At 42.2% G+C, this 22,761-nt stretch overlaps 1 protein-coding gene across 4 annotated transcripts in view; it reads right to left on the bottom strand.

Moving 5' to 3' along the window:
- dlgap1b (discs, large (Drosophila) homolog-associated protein 1b) overlaps positions 1–22,761 on the bottom strand; it is a 76,086-nt gene that overhangs the window by 28,405 nt on the left and 24,920 nt on the right. For 2 of the 4 annotated variants that reach the window (XM_069703475.1, XM_069703478.1), the window contains exons 3-6: positions 16,051–17,181; positions 13,617–13,831; positions 8,405–8,582; positions 5,599–5,854 (exon numbers count right to left, since the gene is read on the bottom strand). In XM_069703475.1, coding sequence (XP_069559576.1) covers positions 5,599–5,854; positions 8,405–8,582; positions 13,617–13,831; positions 16,051–17,115 — 1,714 coding nt within the window. In that variant the 5' untranslated portion in view covers positions 17,116–17,181. The remainder of the gene's footprint in view (positions 1–5,598; positions 5,855–8,404; positions 8,583–13,616; positions 13,832–16,050; positions 17,182–22,761) is intronic. The other 2 variants (XM_069703477.1, XM_069703476.1) reach the window with 2 other exon arrangements.

Genomic DNA, 22,761 nt, shown 5'->3' with positions numbered 1-22,761 from the left:
GCAGCGTGGAGCAAAGAAACAGTCCTCAGTGGTCACTGCTCTCAGGGCTGATCCCTCTGTCAAACCTAATGCTACCACAAGAACCTTTCACCTGGCTTCAACCCACCTTGAGAGGGGACCTTCACGAAACCTATAAGAGGCACACACAGAGCGCCCCGGAGCGGCATTTTCCTTGGCTTTTATAACACATGAGTCACCCTGACATATGACAAACAAATTTCAGCCTTGCTTTTGGATATTTGCGTGGGCTGGTGGAGGTGTGAGGGGAGAACTGGTCGGGCTTGATCTTGATTCGGCCAGACTTTGGCGGTTTGTATCCCCGCCACTTTTATATTTAGCACACTGGGAAATCCAAAGATATTTATTCTCCCAGGCTCTCTCAGAACACAACTCCTGGAAAAGTGCCAGTGATGGCAGTGATTGTTGTTAATTGGGTCAAGCTGTCTGCTAGTTTTTCATCCACCCACTCACACAGCTACGCAGGAAGAAAGGGCAGAGGTGTAGTGCTGTGTCACACTGAGCCCCTGGGGGCAGTGTTGCACAGGCTTTATCTCAGTTAGTGCTCTATTGTTAGATAGTGTTATGAACACACAGGAGCACCATGTGATTTCAGGACAGTAAAGCATGACAATATTTTCAGTAACATCTCTCCCGTACGTTTACTGTTGCAAACTGAAATGATCCTACTCTTGTTTTTTTAACACGATGTATTGTATTGATTTGGTAATTCGGCAGGAAGAATTAAAAGCAAAAATGTTTCTTCTAATATCATAAACTCACTACTAACAGGGATCGTGGGAGCCTGAGTGGAGCATAGGTGTTACATTTGTAAACTTTTCTTTCATTTCCTCAGATTAGATTTTCTTATTAGCAGTCCTGTTCATTGAAAGTTTAATTGCAAATACTTAGTTTGTCATTTTTGGAAATATACTTCTTGCAAAGAGATGAAAGCCAGTGAACATATTTCCTCATATGTTAGACTTTTCCTTTAAGAAGTAGGATCTCTCAATAATTACACAGGTGTTTAGGTCTATTCTCCATGGATTAATGTCTTTTTCATGAGTTATTTCTAACCCTGTTCTGACTACAAAGACTGACTGAAGAGCGATTCCCGAAAAGAACATGTTAGATGTCTAAATTCATTACAAGAAGTTAACTATGGGCTTTTGGGTCTTTTTGAGCCTTCACTTACTCCTAACAAGTCTTTATTTGGCAAGTAGTGGTCTTAATAAACAGGATAATATCCCATTTGGAACAGATCTACCAAAACAATGACTGTCCTTTGATCCTCTGATTGCTTACATGCTAATTTACATGTTCAACTGTTGTTCTTTTGTATCACTGAAGCTCTATCTTTAAGAAAATGGGAAATCTAAACAACAGCAATGTGACATTATTTTGTTTTGATGGTCCAAAACTGCACTACAGCACAAGCAAAACATGTGGCCTAGGCTGCCCCAGAAAACTAAAGAGGTTGTATTGCAGTGTGAGTGTTTGACGAGACCATCAGCAATATGAATCAAAAGTGTGCCTCACTTACTTAAGGAATTCTCTATTCAGCACAATCCTTCTGTTCATGGCTGAAGAAAATTCACAGCCATTGAATTAAACATGGTCCTGTAATTTATTATAAAGAGCTCGAGGAGGAAAGTCACTCTTCAGCCAAATCCTCAGCACCTCTGAAAAATAGATGCTGGGGAAATAAGGCTGGATAATTGACAGCAGGTCAGCGAGCCAGGGAAAACAAGTGTGAGAGAAAGAAAAACTATGGCAAATTTATCAGACTTGAGATCTGTGTGTATACTGTTTCTAAGTGAAGGTCAATTCTTCTTCTTCTTGGTGAAACAACAGGTTGATTTACTTGCACCCCTAACTGCTGCTGTGAAAAGCCAGGAGATCTTGCAGAGGCCAATGAAAGAAGACAAAGCAGAGTAAGGAGGTGATGAATATGTTAACTGGAGACGACGTGGGGTTGGAGGAGCCAGGGCTTAGAGGCAGTAAAATCCTCACATTAACCGATTGCTATGGATTTTCCCAAGCTTTAGAGAGAGGATCTGCTCCAGATTTTGTTAAACCGATCCAAAGGAGCTGATGTCAAGGCCAACATGTCTGTCAGAGGCAATAGTAGCTTGACTGTGTGAGCGACTGTGAGGGTTAGTGCGTGCGTGTGTGTGTCTGTATGTGTATGTGTGTCTGTATGTGCCAGTTTGAGTGGGCAGAAAGGCAGGCAATAGCAGCCACAGCCACTTGACGTTCAAAGAGAAGAGATCAAAGGACAGCCCTCTTACTTCGGTCTCCTTCCTCAGGATTAAAAAGATCATCAATAATAATGGGCTGGAGCAGCACAGTGGGCAAACTGGAGAGGAGCATGAACGGAAGCTGATAGGTCTCCCCTGCCCGTGTGTTGCATTTGTGTGTGTGTGTGTGTGTGTGATATTTTGGCGGTTTGCACCAGGGAAAAGTGGAAGCAGAAACCATAAGTGTGGGCTGTTTTTTCTGGAACTAGTGCTTGAACCAGGCTTCAGAAACGTCATGGAATATTAACAACAACAACAACGTCTTCACTTCTCACTTTGGGCTCCCAGACAATTTTCCGGTGAAATTTATGAACGTGTGTGTGTGTGTGTGTGTGTGCGTGTGCGTGTGTGCGCGTGTGCATGCGCGTGCGTGCGTGTACGTCGACATGTATGTTTCTCCAGTGGGGACCGACAGAAATAAACTAATCAGCAATAGCTGTGAATGTTCACTTGGCAGAACATCACTGTGACGTCAGTTACACGTTGTTTCTACTATATAAGAGAACATACAGAGAGAACATTTCAGATGTCCTTAATAAATATAAGATTATACTGTAAAATTCATACTTTTTATGACTGTCCACAAGAGCTACTTGTTTCCTGTGGGTATTGTGCATCTGCACTTAAAGTAAAACCCGTGTACAATGATATTACACCACATCTCCCTGAAGTGTAAATGTTACACTACATCTACGTCACATTGAATGGGCGGAAAGGATGCAAGTTACTCCTACATTTATGACTTTAACTAAAAAAACTAAAGGTGACCGGGCGTTTTCTGTTCGGGCCCCTCAGTTATGGAACGACCGGCCAGAGATCAGGCACGCTAACACACAGTCTTCTTTTAAGTCACTCTTAAAAACGCACTATTTTAGACTTGCCTTTTGTTGACTGCATTTTTATTGATTCACTGGCTGTTTTATTGTCCGTTTTATTTTTGTTGTATTTTATCATTATATTTTATACTGTTGCATATTGTGTTTTAAATGTATGTAAAGCGCTTTGTCACCTGTTTTTGAAAAGTGCTATAGAAATAAAGTTCTTATTATTATTATTACTATTATTATCATCATGCAAACAGTACACATAAATATACATAAAAATTTGCCTAATTTTGAAAACCTTACTATCGCCCTCCCCAATCCCATCCAAACCCTCAGAAATCTGATTTCAAGTTTTAAAGGGGTGATTAAGATTTGTGAGTGTCAATTAATCGGTTGAAGACAACCTGCAACCTCTCAATTTTTCACACTGCTTGAGCTAAAAATGGCAATTATGGTGAATTCTACATGTTATCATTGCAGACAAACAAGTGTTAAAAATGTGGAGAGTGAGACAGGAAAAACACTGAGACCTTTTCCTGTTCTACCTCTCCTCCTTTCCTCTTCAATCACAGCCTTCCCCAAGGAGGAGAAAAGGAGAGGTACCTAATTAATTACAGTGACTGACGACTCAGCGGTGAAGATCTAAGGAGGTGATGAATTGTGCAGTCGTACAACTATGACAGTAATCTGAGGCAATTCCCTACATTCAGTACCAACCACAGTGAACAGTTCTCCACACCGTCTCGTAATATATCACTCGAACTTAATGTCCCCGCCTCGTTTGTTCGAGCCTCATTTGCAGCTGATTTCAAGATACAATAAAGGCGGCAGCAAACTGAGGTCAAGGGGTCACAGGAAGCCAACACATACAACTAAGAAAGACAATCAGGGGATTAACCTCAACTGGAAGCAGTAACATGATTTTGGATCATCAGCGACCACAAAGCAGATTAATATCTCTTTTCTGAACTTTTACAGGATGTGTCCATCCTGATCTCACAAAATCAGGTGCCCATAATCTATGCTTATTCAGTTATGTGCTATACAACAAAATACATGCACAGACATGCAGAGACAGACACCTTTGATTAGACACTTTTTTACCTGACACCATTTCTGTAAAGGTGTGACAGACCAAGAGAAATATCAGCAAGGTGCGAGAGAGACGGTAGACATGGTGAAAGAGCAAAAGAGACATCCTGCACCCTGCATCATGTACAGCAGCTGTCCTAGCTTGAAACCCAGATTTTAGTACCAACAACACTTTGCCCGATAGATGGTCTTCATTATCTCTTCCTTCCTCTGCGGAGAGATTTCTGAATTCCCCCTCCTCATCTTACTGGTATCCTTTTATAGATCAATAACTTCCCACCACACAGTAGAACAATCCACTGAATCCTCCATTGCTTCCTTTTTTTAACCTTCATTAAACCAGGAAAAGTCTCGTTAAGATTAAAAATCTTTTAACCAAGTGCATCCTGGCCGAGCACAATTAACAGGATCGCACTGTTACTGCGGACTGTCCATTGACTGGTAAAAATACTGTGGTGCAACTTCATTTTTTTTTTTTTTTTTCCATTTCAAGAGCTGAATAAGGAAATATGAGAAAGAAGCAACATGAGGCAAATTTGAACAAGCATTAAATAAATGTTTGCTAAGTCAGTGGTAAGCCTTTAAATTCATTGAACTAGATTTGCCATTCTTTCAATTTGTAGTAAATGTGTTTAAATAGCTGGCTGTAACCCTTGTCAGGCTTGGAGAAATGCTGTCTTTTAATTGGCATAATTAAATAAGAATGGAAGTGAAAGCCAGTATGCGTCAGGCGACGGTGACTCAACTTGCCGAGTGTAAGGGAGTGACGTTTGGATTTGCGGTGGGAAACAGAAGCAACCCAGTGCTGGATGCCAGCACCACTCAGCATCAATACTGCATGCAGTAATGCTGGAAAGCCAAGCGCTCCAGACCATGAGGCACACAAGAGGGCTAAAATAAGATCCAGCAGTCACTGAGCTTTACAGCTCAAATAAGCTTTTATGTGGGGGAAAAACAGTTCTGGATTCATCTTATTGTATCTGCGGAGAAAACTGGGTCAGATGGATAATAATGTTGAGGGTTTGGGTCTGTGTTTGCAAAGCGAAACTAGTCGGAGGTCAACTCTTTTTTTTGTTCATGCAAAATACCAACGCAAGACTCGTTTTCAACAGAAGAGGATTAAAAAGGAGAGAATTTGATTTGATGGCCGTCAATCAAATGTCCAATCTTTGTGCAAAGATAAATCTCCCTTTGCAGTGCTATCTTTTTTTTATTGTTCTGTGTTGATACTACGCACACGCTGCATAGTTTAGAGCACACAGCACATGCATAAAACATACTTTCTATGCACACTTATCAATTTCTAATGGGCTATGGATTATGTATGTTCATGCACGGCCATGAGCACACGAGTCTGCATGTGTTAAGTGCATGTTCCCACCGACCTGTGCTGCTCTGGATGGTTCTCACAGTGGTGGAGGTGTGCGGGGGAGAGTTGGTCCTCCTCTTGACCACTGTCATGCCTCTCTCTTCCTCTTCCTGGGAGCAGCCCTTCTCTATGGCACGCACGTAGCTGTGGCTCCGCATGCGGAAGCAGCCAGGAATGGGCAGGTCCAGGGCATCCACTGCCTGTGACTCCATCTCACTGAACACTGACTCGCACACCGCCTCGATCTGCCCGTTCACCTCCACCTCGCTCACCTGTGGAGGAAGAGGAGACACAAAGACATACGGCATGTGCACACCGACGCCCAGGCGAAAAAAAACCCCAACCAAAACCAAGCACAGGAAAAAATTAATAAAAAAATGAACGGATAAAAACGCACAGGCAAGACAAAAGCGAATGGATGCAAAAACAAACAAACAGGGAAACACCTCTTAGTGTTGCAGGATTCAGTGTTACTGACCCACGCAACTGATTAAAGCTACACTCGGCAGGAGTTTATGTACAAACTTAAAATCACAAATTGGTTGCTGCAATAGGAGACAGTTGCTGTGTTCCAAATGGCGTACCTGTGTACTAACACTCACCACTTTCAGTGCATAAGTGCATTCACACTGTCAGGTAAAGAAACATGTAGTGCACTACAAGTACCAGAATGATGTACTCAAAACGGTCCAAAAAAGAAGTGTGAAACGTTGGACACTTTTCACCCTAAACGGTTGCCATCTTGGCTACATAGAGGAAGGTGGCGGAATCACTGAAGTAAAGAATTTTCAAATTAAGGTGTCTGAGGAAGCTGCATTTGGTCCTGAACACCACACAAAAGTGCTTCTTTTGCACTTCTGCAGAAGACTGAAGCCCTCAGATTGTTTATTGGGTGTGTTAAACAGAGGGCACAAAAATCATGTTAATTTCTGGGTAAATAAAATGTAACTTGCAGATATTTTGGCGGGTGAAGTATCGCCATGCTGAGGTCAATCCTGGTAAGCGCAGAACGGCAGTGTGCGATTTGAAACAGCACTACTTTCGCAAGTAAGAGTGCTAATATTTAAGAGCACTATTTATTAGAGTACTAAGGGAACCATGTCCTTTGCAACAAAGCAAGTGTTTTCGTGTTCCCATAATTTTTGGTGGGTAGACTCACCATTTTTACCCCACAAATTCTGCTGTTTTACCATGGACACTTCTCAGCCCGAGGAGAAATAACAAATAAAAACTGTAAGAAACTTCTTCTTATATTTTTTTTCACTCAAATCCATTCAGAAAAAAACAATCAAAATAAGAATTTGCAGTGGATTATGCTCTGAGATTAACGGTGCAATTTTGTGTTTCCATGTTCGCTTCAGAATATGTGAGTTCAAACTGGTCAGACTTTACCCACCTACTCCTCCACACCATCTTGTGAAGCTTTAAGCCATTCATAGGAATTTACATACACTTAAAAAAAAGAAATACATCAGAGAATAATAAAAGCATCCAAAGAGTGCGGCGGGGGGGACGAATTACTGCAGGATAAAACTTCAAAAGGCCATACGACAGAGTGGAATACTACAAGTGTTGTTATTAAAGGTGAGAAGAGGATGTGTGAGAGCTGGGACTACTGGGATTTAAGACGTGACTTGAGGACATCTAACTGCACCTACATTGTTAGTATGTGCAGTTTTGGTTTCAAAACAGGGTCAAACAAAACTTAGAAAAGTTGCCACAGACTAGTGACTTGGGTGTGTGTAACAGATTGGGGTATGTGAGGGTTAGATAAAATAAAGCTTCATCCCATTCCTTGAAGAGTTTTCAGGAGTGGAATGGGACTAAAGCTTTGGATTTGGGTGTTTGCCAGTAGGGAGAGTGTACAGTCAGACAAGTGTGAGTTTATACTGTAGAGCTTGGAGTCAGGAAGGTTTGTGGACCTCGATTCAATCCTCTGATGTTAAGCCTTTTCTGTGTCAGTTCACTCTCAATGAAAACGCAGTTCAAATATGTGAGTGAGTGAGATGGAGAACCTAAGCAGCACCTTTTTTAAGAATTCTTTTTGTAGATGCCAGGTCCAGTGTGACATCCTCCTCTGGGCCTGCTCCATGCCAGGACTTGAAGGGATATCTCAGGGGTCCATCATTCAGATGGTGAGGCAACGTGTTGCCCCTGGGCTTTGGAGGGTAGTACACATCTCCATTACCCCAGGCAAAAAGGTAGACTAAGCTCCAATGGCGCTCCAAATAGTGCAATCCAAAATAACATCCTATTTTGCAGCAGCTATGACAATAACAGACCTCCTCTGCACATGACTGTGTCTTGGCCAATTCTTATATTATGTTCAATAACTATCACATCAAGGCAAATGCCTATCATCACTTGGCGCCAATCCCAATTTCAATTATTCATAAAAATAATTTGGCTGCAAATGAATTCTTCTTTTTCATCTCTTATATGGCAGATGCCAAAGTGAAGAGAACGCTTTCAGGGTGTCATTTTGGTTCACAAAATTTGCTGAGGCAGAAGGAGCATTTGTGATAAAGCAGGGGACTGGGAGGGGGTTCTGCATGCCCGCCTGTTTAATTAGCCAATCTGAATAGAACTGAATATTCTGAGCTCCAGAAAACAGCATGCAGACGTATACACTAATTAGGAGATTGGGGGGTTTCATTCTGTTCATACTTCGGCGGATGGTGACCTGATTGTTAATTCAGGCCGTAGAACAGCTATGGATACGATTTCTTCCCACTGCACGACCTTATTGGACATAGCGGTGGAGGTACAGGGGGTGTAAGGGGCCGACGGCAGAGAGGCAAGGGCCCCAGGGTGCCACTAACCTGGCTGATGGTGCTCATAGCTCTCATGTAGCTCTCGTTTCGGGAGCGGAATTTAGGTGAGGCCAGCAGCCCTGCCGGGTCCAAGCTGTCCAGACTCCTATTGATGGAAACCTCACTCACCGCCCGCAGATAGCTGTGACTCCGGATCTGCAGCTTGGGTGAGTGTTCCGTGGAAATCCTGCCGCAAGACATGGAAAGAGAGATTTAAAAAAAAGGGAGAATAAGTCAAAGCAGAAAAACAGAAGCTCAGTTAAATGGTGAAAAACAAAGCAAGATAGAGTCAGAAAAGAGCAGGGGAAAGAGAAGGAGAGATAACGCGATGAAAAGAAAGCGAAAGAAGGTATTTGCAAAGTACTTGGCAGCGTGTATGAACCCAAAGATACGGATCAATCCACAATTGCTACAGGAGACACCCTTATATAATTAACAAGCGCAGTACTATTGAAAAACACTCAGCAACTTAGGTAGTCTGTCCTTGAAGCACCTTGTAAGTACTTTCAAAGACACTTAACGAATGCCTGCATATATATGTCAGGAGAGGGAAGTGTGTGTGTGCCTGTGAGGTATACTTATAACACAAACACACCAAAAAAGACCTAAAGACTGAAATAAAAATACACAGACATCACGTCTCCATGGAAGATGAATAGGTGTCTCATTAGTTATCACCTGCCTCCAATCCAGTTGCTCAGCATGCTTCACACCTATATGCATGTGTGCGTTGGTGTACCGTACGTGTGAAAAAGTGTGTGTATGTGTGTGTGTGTGTGTGTGTGTGTACGTGTTTGGGTAACGCAGCAACTAAACAATTCATTAATCAGAAGAACTAAAAAGCTGACTCGCTTTCCTCCTGATGAACAGCGTGACCTACTAAACCAACTTGGAAAGAACAAAGTGGGAGAAATGAATACAGAACAAATTACACAGATTATGTTCTTAAATCACCCGTAAGAAGTAAAAGTCCAATATCCAATGTTTCTCACACTCACATATGACTATACAAGAACATTTACACTTACTTACTTACACACACACACACACACACACACACACACACACACACACACACACACACACACACACACACACACACACACACACACACACACACACACACACACACACACACACACACACACACACACACACACACAGTACATGTACAATTCTTGTCTCTAGGTTATGGTTTGCTTTAATTATGCATTTCCTCCTCAAAATAGAGCGTAGTTACTACAGCAAAGCAAGCTACATTACTCATTCTTGAATGGAAGATTGGAAGGGAGAAGTGATGTAGAGGGGCACATAAACTGTTGGGATATGAATGAGTATGTTGAATTGACAGTTATTAATTCGAAAACATTTCTCCATTTAACACAACTTTCCTCCTGGCTTTTTCATATTGAAAAGAATCTATTCAAAGCTACAGTATTGTTTTATCAACATGGTTCATTCTTTTTTTTAGATAGGTGGTTTTCCATTAAGGCGTTCCAATAGGAATACAATGCTATGAATGCATATTTAAAAAAATTTTTCTGTCAGTTGTAAGGCAACAGAGGAATCCGGTGTGTTGTCACAGATTCACCAGCTTTATTTCAAACATCCTTTGTCATGACTTTAAAGACAAAGATAAATCGATTGACTAATATACTGTGCTCTGATACGGAAGCCCTAAATGACTAAAATTCAATCATTATTAATTTGAAAAATGTCCAAACAGTCACTTCCCAAATGTGAATATATATTAAAAAAAAATGTCAGTCTTCTATGATGATGAATTGATCTTATTATTGTAAAACGTCATTTTCGGATCACATATTGTAGTGGTGGAGGTTAGTTGAAAATATAGGCATGAAAATGGTTAAGTTTAGGAAACAAATTGTGTTTGTATTAAAATGACCACTTCTATAAGACTACGGTACCTCATCATCATGGTTGCAATAACAACTATTTGACTATGGGTAGGAAACAACTTTAGTCGTGGTTAAAAAAAAAAATTGACTAGTCAGAAGAATGCAGGAACTAAGCAGCAGTATCCTTTGTTAAAGTCTAACATTTTATAAACCAAACAATCATGAATTAATTAAGAAAGTCATTTAAAATCAATGTAATTGCACATTACAGCACTATTTAACAGTCTAACTAAACACATTAATAAATTGTTGTGTGGAAAAAATACAGTAAATATAAGCTATAAAGGAAAAAAAATAAGAAATTCAACTTTTTGTTCTCCTCTCTGTCGTCTTCCTGTCTTTTACCTTTATTTTTCTCCATGTACTATATCCCACTGTACTCTGATTGGTCAACTGATTATAGAATTGAAAAGGTACATCTTTAAAAACAAACATTAAAGGTCACACTGTATATTCCAAACCCGTCCATCTATCAGCCACCTGGTTGATGCACAGAGAAATATGGTAAGGAAGAATCTACATCAAAATTCAATCCACATCTCTTCTTGATTTCCCTGTGGGGCAGATTATAGAACCAATGATGTCTATTGTGGCTACTTGAGTGGTAGACTCGGCCTGTAATCATGGAACAAGTGACATTAATGAACTCATGTTCCTCTGCCAGTCAGGAATCAGTGCCGTCTAAAGCTTGAATTGTTCTATTAACTGTAGATCGTTTTTTTTCTCATCAGTCTCTTTCCACATCTTCTCCATCATCACATTTGTTTGCTTCCCATCAACTCTCCTGCCAGCTTGCTTTCAAACTTGAGAAGTTTTCTCTGTCCAACTTCCCTATCTTCTTTTACTTTGTCCTCTTTTAACCTTTTCTTGCTTTCTCCTCTGCTGAGTCACTGTCTGAATAAAAGCCTCATTCTATGTGAGACGTTCAAAATAAACCTGATACAATCTAAGCCAGGAATAAATGAATTTAGCAGCAATTGGAAAGATGGGCTGTTAGTGAGTGAGGGAAACAAAGGATGTAATTTTCTCTTGAGCCTGTCGTTGTCTGCCAGGAATGATCCAAGACATTTATAATACAAGTTTTTATCAGCGTGCCAAGTGTTTTAATAAAGAGGAGGGTTTAGATTGGGCGAGAATAAACAAATTTCACAACTTCTCAGGAACAATTCTCAACTTGTCAAGGACACAATGGTCACAGAATGGGCTCGGAAACATATGAAACAACAAAGCTGATTATTTAATCATCGCGGAGTCTAACAGACTTGTGCCAGCTCCCTAAAGCAGCGTGTGAAAACAAAATTTCAGCTGCTCCCGCCTCATTCTCTATCTCCAATGTGCAGCACTGCAGTTTGGTTTGTTCCACTGGGTTCCATCAGATGATGATGGCGTTCCCCGGGCCAAATTCAAGTCATTAATGGGCCCCAAGCTGTGCCACTTGCACTTATGTAAGGGTGTGTATGTGTGTGTGTGCTTGTGTGTTTGTGAAACCAGTAACAATAACTGAGCACCCACTGGTGTTCTTCTCATCTCTGTATATTACACAGCTAATCAGTCACAGCCCCTCCTGCAACATGAGACTCGTGTCCTCAATTCTTTCACTGTTCCAGTGCAGTGTGACGCAAATTATCTCCCATGAGTACAAGTCAATGTAGGGTTGAGGCAGCAGGTCATGTGTTGTTATGTACAGTTTTACAAATGTTGGAATGACAGGTGAGATAGTGATGAATTAAAAAGGAGATTTCTGGTTTATTACAAATTGCTTTTTGATATTTTGGCTGTCAATTCTTTGGTTTATGATTGCTTTGGTACTCAGCAAAGTAAAAGGGAACAGGATGACATTGCTACAGTTGGTGGAGCATGAGCTGTCAGTCAATCAGACAAGTTGTTAAAAAAAAAAAAAATCCAACAGACACCCCTTTATTTGGAGGAAGAAGAGACAGTGACTGCACCAAAACTGCAGTTACTACTGCCTCAATGCCGAGCAAAAATGTGTGTGTGTGTGTGTGTGTGTGTGTGTGTGTGTGTGTGTGTGTGTGTGTGTGTGTGTGTGTGTGTGTGTGTGTGTGTGTGTGTGTGTGTGCTATTATAGAATTAAGGTATGCCAAAATTAAACCAAAAACTTCCTGGTCCTGTACCTTGCACCATTGGACCTTTATTGGACAGTGTTGCCACATTCTCTCAGCAATGTATTTGTTCAGTGTACTGTTATTATTGCTGATAGGAATGATGGCCAAAAGTACAAAAATAAGACCCAATTGGCATGAAACCAACTTTTCCAATCAAATTTACTGTTGATGACACTCGTCCGTCTAATATTTAATAATTCAGAATTTAGATTTGTCCTTCCTTTTAGAGAGATGAAGTCAAAACCACTGAGTTTCTTCTGTTCACCAAGTTTAAACAAGTGTCAGAAATTTTCTTGATGGACTATTACTGCTGAATATTTCATGAACTCGTGCTGTGAAAAAAATACACTGCTGAGCAGAGAAGGCATTATGTAACAAGGACCAACCTCATGACAATCTTCAAACGGCTAAACTCAGCTTTTAAACCCCACTTGTTTCAAAAAGAATTGTTTAGGGAGAGAGAAAATATTTGACGACGTTCTCAACCCACAATGTATTTCTGAAGAATGGCTTTTTGTTTTTTTCAGTGCGTGAACAGGCATTGTGTATTTCACATCAAGGCTCAAGTCTGGTCAGTGTGTTTGTGTGATTGCAGAGGCCAGCGAGATAGAAGTGTATGTGTCTCAGTTGTAAACACAGAACAGGTAATTAAGCCGTGACCACTGAGGGGAACTTCCACATAAGCCAGACGGCTGCCGGGAATACAAGAGTAACACTGGCTGCTTCCACCTCAATCTGTTAGTTGACTTTTCTCTTTGATTTTCATTGCCTTTATCTCTCCTGTCTGCTTCACTGACAGTGTGCAGTTTGACTGCTGCCTTTCAGCACACTTGAACATGATGTTCACAGGCATGTGCTCAAACATAAGATACAGGCAGGCCTGCAGTTACAACAGACCACATAGAAATACTGAAATGATTAGTTAATTAAGTGATTAGGTGGAGGGAAGAAATTCAATCAATAACATTTTGTTAAATAGATTAACGGAAAAAAGCCAAAATGCTAAAACATCATTGGTTAAAATGTATCAAATATGAAGACTTGCTTCTTTATATAACTGTATATTTAATAACTTTGGGTTCTTTGACCTTTCTGATTTATTAATAAAAAAAATTAATTAATAACTGAATGACTGATTTAAAAAATAATGGTTTTATCGCGAACACACACACTCACTTGAGCGTGGTCATCTCCGTGAGCGACGGCTGCGTGGCCTTCAGGTAGCTGGCTCGCCGCGCCTGGACCTTGGGCGAGGGTTTTGGGCTGCAGTCCGAGTCACCGCTGTCTTCTTCTGCCATGGCCTTTATGTAGCTGCCGCTGCGCATCCGCCGGCACGGAATCTCGTCATCCTTCCCCAGGGGAGAGAAACCGCTCCAGTCGTCCTGAGGCACCTGTGGAGGTGAAGTGAGATTAGGTGCAGCGGAAATGAACGAGCGTCACCCTAAACACTTGAGAGCCCCTACAGATGCACTCACACGTGAAGTAGACACGACCAGAAATACCCGTGTCTACAGCACTCTTCATACCTTAAAAGTTTCAGTAGTAACAGTATCATTGCAGGGTCTGCCTTGATCACACCATAAGCCTGTCAGTGCCGGTGGCTTTCTTTTGTCTGTCCTGTGATGCATGCTGCATATCAAATGCAGGGAATTTATATTATTTTGAAAAAACGTTGCAGTAGCCTGGCCTCTGTCTGCTCTCCTGACTTTTCACACACACTAATGAAGGTAAAAAATAAAAAGGGGGCAAAGCTATCTCCTAGCCCTAATCTACAAGAGAGGGAGTCAAAGACAGCAGACATGGAGAGAGAGAGGGTGAAACAAAGGGGTTTTTTGTTCAGCAGAACCACTGCAGTCCCAACGTGAGTGGCTGTTAGGGAACCAGCTCTGAAGTGAAAGAAATGAGATACAGAGCGAGAAAAGAGTGCACGAGAATCATTCAACAGAGTGGTGTGTAGCTAGGAAACCAAGCTGACCTTGATGTCAGGGGCAACTATAGACTGTGTTACCATCTTGGGAAACGGTGGGTCTGCAATGGCGTCAAAAGAAGCGAAGTGTTATTATTGAGAAGAAGCCATAAAAAAATGTCATGCTTTAAATGGCTTTTTTTTTTTTTTTTTTTTTTTTAAATCAGCCTCACAGTAGAGCAGAGTACGTAATATCAAAGATGTTGTAACTTGTGAATGATGCATGAAAGGGGAAAGCATTAAATGAAGTGATTACGTGTGCGTGAACATCAAACACTGGATTACAGAATCCAATCCCAGTAGGTGATGCAAATAGCATGTCTTCTTGTTTTAAGGATTGAAAAAAAATAAATAAAAAAAAGTCTGAAGGCTAACTCGCCAGGCTGCTCTCCTTGAAAGCCTGTTTTTCCGCTTCCGTCTCGCTTTCCAGAGAGAAAGCAATGGCTCTTTTAGGCTGGAAGAATTGTTGCTATACTGCAGTGACAACATCCTTCCTTGATCTGCTCCCTCCATTTTCCAGGATGTTAAAATGCACGGCCATACACAACTTTCCCTCTGTCTTTTATGTTCCCCCACTCTCGCGTTCTGCCTTTTACTTTCATGCTCTCTTCTGTTGCCCTTATTTGCTCTCCTTTGGTCCTTCTTTTCCTGCAGTCCACACACACACACACACACACACACACACACACACACACACACACACACACACACACACACACACACACACACACACACACACACACACACACACACACACACACACACACACACACACACACACACACACACACGCCTCTATTCTCTCTGCCTTGTCTCTCCATTTCTCTCCTCGGGCCTTATATTTGCAGCTCACCCCAATGAAACGCATGTAATCTGAAACATTTTTTTATCTTTTCCTAAACAGAAAAAGAGAAGCGTGATCGGGTGAGTAAGTGTGTATGTGTGCATGTGTGTCTGTTTGTCTGTGTGAGTGTGTAACCACTGAGCTTCAGGGACTGGAGCAGTTTTCTTTCCGCTCTTTGTCTGCTCACCTCCGGCAGTCTCTGATCTCATACTGGCACCATACTCTCTCTGCGTGAATAAGATACACCACCGCTGCTTTGACCACCATGACTCACATCTTGACAGCTGTATAAATGTAGGTCCATGAATCAATTTGCCATTCATGTTCTGAGAACAGATCAGTTTGCATTTTGGGTCTTCTTACCTGTGCTTGCGTACTGTAAATAATCACCGGTTTAGTGTGACGCCATATGAGCTTATTTCTCCAGTAATTTAAATGGCAAGTACTCTATCTGGTGACATATACAGTGCAGACATAATAGCATAAACATCGATGGGCTCAAGCGTGAAAATTTCGATGGCCGTGAGCACAAACACAGAGGAGCAGATGACATGTGATGATACAGCAGAGTGTTTTATGATCAGACAAAGGATGAAGTCGACATGAGACCAACGAGCCGGGGAATGACAGGATGGGGTCTGGGCCACTGCGTGCCTGATCAATCTCTCTAACTCGCCCAGACAGGTGCACAAAAACAAATGCAGATACAGGCACAAAAACAGAAGCACGGAAGGGCGGCTGGCACTGGATGGCATATGAAGCATGACATGCGAGGGGTGGGGCCGTTGTAACAGTCCTACCTGTAGGAAGTGGCAAGTGCGTTCCTGCTCGGCTTTCACCAGCGCTTTATCTAGGTTGACTGAGGCCTTCTGGTAGACTTCTCTTGCTCTGCTCACCGTCAGAGTAGAAGACCACGAGCTCTTCTTCAGCTGAACTTGGCCGTCGAGCGCGCTCATGAGAGGCAGCGCTCCACTGTTACCCCCGGAGCACGTTGAGCACTTCACGTCGTTGTTGCTGCGCGACGTCTTGAGGGACTGGGCGCTGATGGTATTGTAGGACTCCATAAAGTACTGTGACTGGGATTTGTTCGGGTGGCGCCCCATGGTCATGACCCCTGAAGGCATGCCCCCACTGGTACCCCCGTGGGTGTGATGGTAGAGGCACACCTCCCGGTCTAACGTGTCGTCTGAGCTCCAGTAGCCCGAGATGGCAGTGCGCATCTTAGGCTCCGACTTGGAGCGGTCTTTGCTCTTACTACGCTTGCTGTGCTTGAGAGTGCCAGAGGATGAGGGAGGATCGTCGGGACTTGATTTGCTGCCGTTCATCCTCCCGCTCCCTCCTCCACCACCAGACCCCGAGGGCCCCTCCAGTGAGTGGGACTTGGTGAAAAGCTTCTGGACAGAGTGAACGAGGTGGCGGATTCGACCGGGACTGTCACTGCGTTGGTGCTCTACCGCAGTGCGCTTGTACTGTAGCGTGTGGTAGCCTTCACGCCGCAGCGGTGCCTGGCTCTCGAACTGCTCTAGCAGGTTCGGGGGAATGCGGTTGTTGTTCCCTCCACTTCCCTTACTGCTCCCTGCAGGCCCGGTGTAAGGCACCAAAGCGCCACACTCCTCCTTCAGCTCATGGTGGGAGCTGTAATGTCTGCGTGGGAAGGTACAGCTGGCCAAATCGGGATAGGCATTGCACTCAGACTGGAAGGAGTTGCGCTGGGTGTAGCATGGGTGGTCAGCAGAGTGAGCCTCCCCAGGGTTGAGGAAGTAGGACCGACGATCCGAGTGTCCCAGGGTCATGGACTCGTAAGAGGGGTCGCAGGTCATTGTGTGGTGGTGACTGCGGCTGCTGGACAAGCCTTTCATTGTCATCGTGGCGGGTCAACGTGCACATCCAACTGCCACCGCAGGAAGTCTGCGCAGGCCCGAAAACTAGCTCTTCAAAGAAACAAACAGCCATGAGGAAGAACAGACAAACAAGAAGAGAAAGACAGAAGAGAGAATTATAAATATCTTGTATTTGCATACACTCAAAGCACAATTTAATGTCTTCATCTGATTTAATTTGAAGAAGATGCTTTTTGGCACTCCTTCACAGATGAGAAAACTTGCTGATGTTGACAGGACTTGGACCTATTCTTCTCTTTTTATTTGTCCTTCAAAACTTCAAAAGGAAGAGGTCTAAATATAGAAACCACTTGGCATGTTGTCCCTGACACCCAGATCTGTCCTCGAGCTTCCTCCTCCATTTCTCTGTTTACTGTGGTAGATTTTAGTGAAAAAGTGACAGCGGATCGAGGAAACGGAGAGAAACAAAAGGACAAGAGGTATCAAGAAAGAGTTCAAGCTTATATCCAGCTCAAAAGCAGAGACTTAATCCCTCAGATGATTTCACCAAAACTGTCCGATGTCTCTGAAATTCAATCTAGTGTTTTCGCAGAACTGTCGATGAACCGATTGGGTAGTGCTCAAAAAGCACATTCATTTTTGTTTTACAATAAACCGCTCAGTGTGCATGCATGCACATCCCCCTCACCCACAAACACAACGCAGCCTGATCCTGCACTTTCCCTCTATACCTCTAGCTCTTCCGGGGGCAAACTAATTGGCCAGTAAAACCCAGCTGACAGCTTCTAGGCTGGTCGAGGCAACTGCAATAAACGACCTTTCCCTTACATGGTGACATCAAAACAATGGCATCCATCAGCGCCCTTAAACTGCCTCCCTTACCCTTCTGGGGCTGCGGCTGGCTAGTCGCAGAGCCCACTCCGTTTCCAGTGGACTGGAGGTGAAGCTAACGAGACAATAATAAGAGCCCACGCACCCCCATGTAGCACCATGACAGTGGTGTAGCCGAGCCTCAGCGGGCAATTCATTACATTATGGCGATTTATAATGCAGTAGCAAAGGCCACTGTGGTAAATAAAAAAAAAAAAAAAAAAAAAAGAGAAAAAGGGGGGAAGAGAAGAGAGGGGAGAGGAAATAAACATAAGAGAAAATGAGGGAGACAGAGCAGCAGAATGAAATATCATGTCGAGTCTTTACATAACTAGAGGACACGGTGTAGGGCACATGCGAGATGTATTTATTTGCATGAATATTCGAGTGAGTCAGATTTATTATTTTCTTTGAGTGTAAACTGGGGGACGGATTAATTGAAAAACTGGGGAAATTATTCATGCAACATCCTTGTCCGTACTAAACCAGAAGATTAACTCACTCTGGGAGAGAATTAAGCTAATATATTACTTCTCCATTGTGCCAGTAAAAATAGAAAATATACATCGGTCAGTCCCCGCCCCCAATCTGCAATTCACTCACCAGAGTGAGCTGACATAAAGCACACACAACGCACCACAAAGACATGCACAGTGTCCGCTTCTTGCAGAGCACTTAAAAAGTGGGCTGTGTCCAACTAAAGGTATTCATTGCAGTTGACAGAGATCCCTTCTGTTGGCCGCTGAAGCACAGAATGTGACCTAAATAAAAGGCCCTCGCGGTGATCCACAGCAGCGTGTTTGTGGCACAGCTGTCTGCAGCGCTGCACTAAAGCTGAAAAGCTGAAGTTGGGTCATGCTGGCTATCTGCCTGCTAGCAACACATACATGCACGCACACGCACACGCACACACACACACACACACACACACACACACACACACACACACACACACACACACACGTTGACATACAAATACATAGTGTACCTGACAGGCTGCATATCCGTGCTGAATTTTGATGCTGCTAGCCTGTAAAGTGCAGTTTATGAACAACAAGAAGAGGCTCTGCTGGTTGCACTGTGTCTGTCAGGTGTGGTCTGCAGTGACGCGCACTCGTAGGCTGCTGCGGTTATGTATTATGCTGTATGTCCATCATAGACTGACCCTGTTGTGTCTCTACCTGTCTCGTCAAGCCAACCGCGATTTAGCACATCAATAACTGGACAGGCCACTCATAAAATATTTCAGTCAAGATACTGATGTAATCATTTCTAGGTTGCAATGGTCCATTCCTGCACAGCACATAATGCAGTAAAACAGAGCAGATTTATCTTTGTTCAGTTTTTGAAATCATGGTTCCGTGATTTATGAAAGTATTTGCCATCAACTGACTTTTTAAAGTTTTATTTGACTTGTTTTCTAACAAGAACCCCTTGAAAGGAGTCTTGATGACTACATGATATCATACCACAAGCTACATGTCCCAGGTAACATGTGAACATCCTCAACAGTTGATGACCCGTGTAGAAGAGAAATAGTATCATCTTTGTTCTTGTATTACTGTATGGAACATGTTAGTCCTAATATAAAGAAAAATGTTGTTCAAACATACACACCTGGTTTCTCAGCTTATTCTGTTCCTATTTTCATACATAATGTTCTCTTTTAACATTACAAAAGAAAAGGCTAATGTTTAACTCCGCAAAATCTCAGTGAGGAAATACTACACCGTGGATGTGTTAGTCATAAACAAACTAATGTAGGGTGATTAGTACGTGCTCATTGTACTTAGGTACCACTGCAGATTATTAGGCGAGTTAGCTTGTTAGCCCCTGAGCATTTGCTCTATAATATCATACATTTTCAATATGTGGACAAATCCGAAGCTTGACACACCTTGTGCTTAGTTGATTGGCTGAGTGGACAAATGCAAAGTCCTGAGGACAAATTAACCCACCTAATGTTTCAAACCAAAATAAAACTGCATTAAACCACTTTATATATAAGGTGTAATACCACAGAGTATTAAAGCTGTATCCAAAAAACTCTCAATAAACCTCCAATAGACTCCTGTTCAAAAAGCATCAACTTCTCTTATGAAATACAAAGTCATAACATTTTTCCACAAGTCATTATGGTGTCACTCTTTTAGGTGATGAAACGCTGGGCTGCTACTCGGATAAAATGAAAGTAAACAGCCAGGACATGTTTGCAACCATGAAAACCAACTCTCGAGTAGGAATGAGAGCTGAGATATATAATTAATTAGTTAAAAAAAAAAATCAGCTGAATTATTTTATTTATCAGAATTTTGAGACATAAATCTTTTTTCAGAATTAAAGGTAGATTTTTTTTTCCTTAAGTGACTCCATCAAACTTATGTGCCAAAAGAGACAAGCAAACAAATAAAACTCTACAAGAAAACCCAAACAACTTGCTCCCTCTATTTTGTGTGAGCAGGCTCGAAAACCACTGAGACTTCATTACATTTTAAAGTGATCGTATACTGAACAGTAAAGTGTGCAAACAAAACAAAGGAGTAGATAAGACAAGTCAGGCAATGAATGTTAATGCCCATTAACACCTGCGCTGCATCAGCACAGCAGGAGAAACTCCATTTGAATTCCACGTGTTTTCTTGGGCTCAGACAAGATAAATAGAAAATTGATTTTTCCTCTGTCATCTAACAGGAAAAGCAAACTTGGACACAGTGGTCTGATCTACTCTTAATTTTCTTTACATCAGCCAGAGCTTTGAGACTTACTAAATTAAATAAACAAAGGTGGTGTGAGAATGCAAAGTAACATTACTGCATACCATCTTTGCAGAAAGTGGTGAAATCAATAAGCCTCAGTGTGAGACAACAGCAGCGGCTTCTCCTGCTTACAAAATAAAAGGCAGCTGTATGGATTGCAGTTAGTCTGTCTTCCTCAATCGACATTAAACGCTGGTTGCAAGATGGAGCTCAGGGCTTACAGAGCTTCTTTGGGGCCTTTAGGGGCTACAATAGAATGTCTCCGACTTCTCTCTTGAACCTGGCAATGTTTTCTCCAAATGCTGAAAACATGATCATTCTCCTCTCCACGGGAGGTCAAATCACTTCTGTGGATGTGGATCCTCTTGTGTGTGATTGTGTGTTCCTGTGTTTGTGTGGCATAATCAAAAGAAAGAGTACGGCACTTTACCCCCAGTTTTCAGGTTAATCAAAGCTTTGCCTTTGACCCTGCGAGCGTTTGCAGTCTCGGGCTACTGCATGATATTAGTACATCACAGAAATGATTATAAGGGTGGAGATACTGCACACCCAAAGCTATATTTCTCACGGTTTCCATGTGTGAGACAAAAAGAAGGTGGAAGTAGGCCTGTAGCCTTGTGACTGTTTACTGTATTGCACCTGTACTCACATAAGGGCAAAGCAAAACAATTTACTCCTGCATGCCGAAAAATCCTTCAGGACTTAATGTTTTTATGGCAAAATGTGAAAATGGCCTGCGCTTTCAAACTTGACAAGTTAGTGTTTTTGCATACTTGTCTGATGTCAGCTAGACATGTTGGATAATAAAACATATACTGTACACTGTGTTCTTATCATTTTTCTTGAGACATTTAAAAATATGAAGGATATATGCTGAAAACTCTTTGTTCTGCTTTTAGGAGTCTCTGTGCTTCTTTGTTTCTGGGTCAGTATTTGTGCACACATACGCTGGGATGCCAAGGTATCAAACCATGCAGATAGCTGTGGTTTAATCTCCTCTGGTTTAAAGATCTGCCTCGGAGACTTCTGCTGTCACCACAGCACAATTGCAGTGAACAGACTGCGGTGCATTTCAAGATGACATTTGAAAAGCTTGACATTCATGTCTCTCTGGAAACAATTTTCCAGTAAATCTGAACACTCCACAGATCTTACTGGAGTGAGTTTTTGAACAGTAACTAATTGAGCAAAAGTAAAGTCCATTTATCTCCTCTCTAATGTGATTTTAGCAGAGGGATTATTTCAAAACAGTGTCAAATGCATGGTAATAAACCTTCTTAAAAAAAAAAAAAAGAAAACAAATTGTAATTTGTGGTAACTGACCCTTTAAAAGCAAAGTTCAAAAAGGTAATTGAGCAGCATGCTGTAGAATAAACAAGATAATTAGTATTACGCTTTTCTGAGCAGAAAAATCATTGAAGTGGAAAATAAATTGGTCTGTAAAATACTGAGCACTATAAAAAAGATCTCTGTCTTACTGCAGACACACATACACACAAGGTATATTCAGATATTCTGTAGAAACACTTTGGAAGAACACTCACAACAACTTCACCAAAAGTCACACACACACACACACACACGCACACGCACACGCACACGCACACACACACACACACACACACACACACACACACACACACACACACACACACACACACACACACACACACACACACACACACACACACACACACTCAGAAAGGAGCGATGCAGCCGGCAGTGAAGCGGTAACATCGACAGAGAGGAGATTCTCTTTGTGAATGTGTGAATGGTGCCTTTAAAAACGATCCCCCAGAGAATGATGTCGTAGAACATTTTAAAGACAGCCAGGGGCCAAAGAGCCGTTGAGGAAAATGGTAATTTTTTTTGTGTTTCCGGATTATATCGAAGTAGCTTTTAGGGACGTCAGGAGGGGCTGAGAACCACTAACTTTAATGTCTTGCTGTTAAAATGACTCTTAAATGATAGATGACGGTCTCCCCTGACTGTCCTCATGGGCTGCAGAAGGGCAATATTTTGAAGAAAACTGAAGATGATTGCT

The sequence above is a fragment of the Brachyistius frenatus genome, unplaced genomic scaffold, assembly GCF_029030835.1.
Source record: "Brachyistius frenatus isolate BFR_SWC_R1_liver_20210118 unplaced genomic scaffold, ASM2903083v1 Contig_47, whole genome shotgun sequence".
In the NCBI taxonomy this organism is placed as follows: Eukaryota; Metazoa; Chordata; class Actinopteri; family Embiotocidae; genus Brachyistius; species Brachyistius frenatus.
Note: the sequence above shows the minus strand (reverse complement) of the source record. Positions and strands in the feature narration are given on the sequence as shown.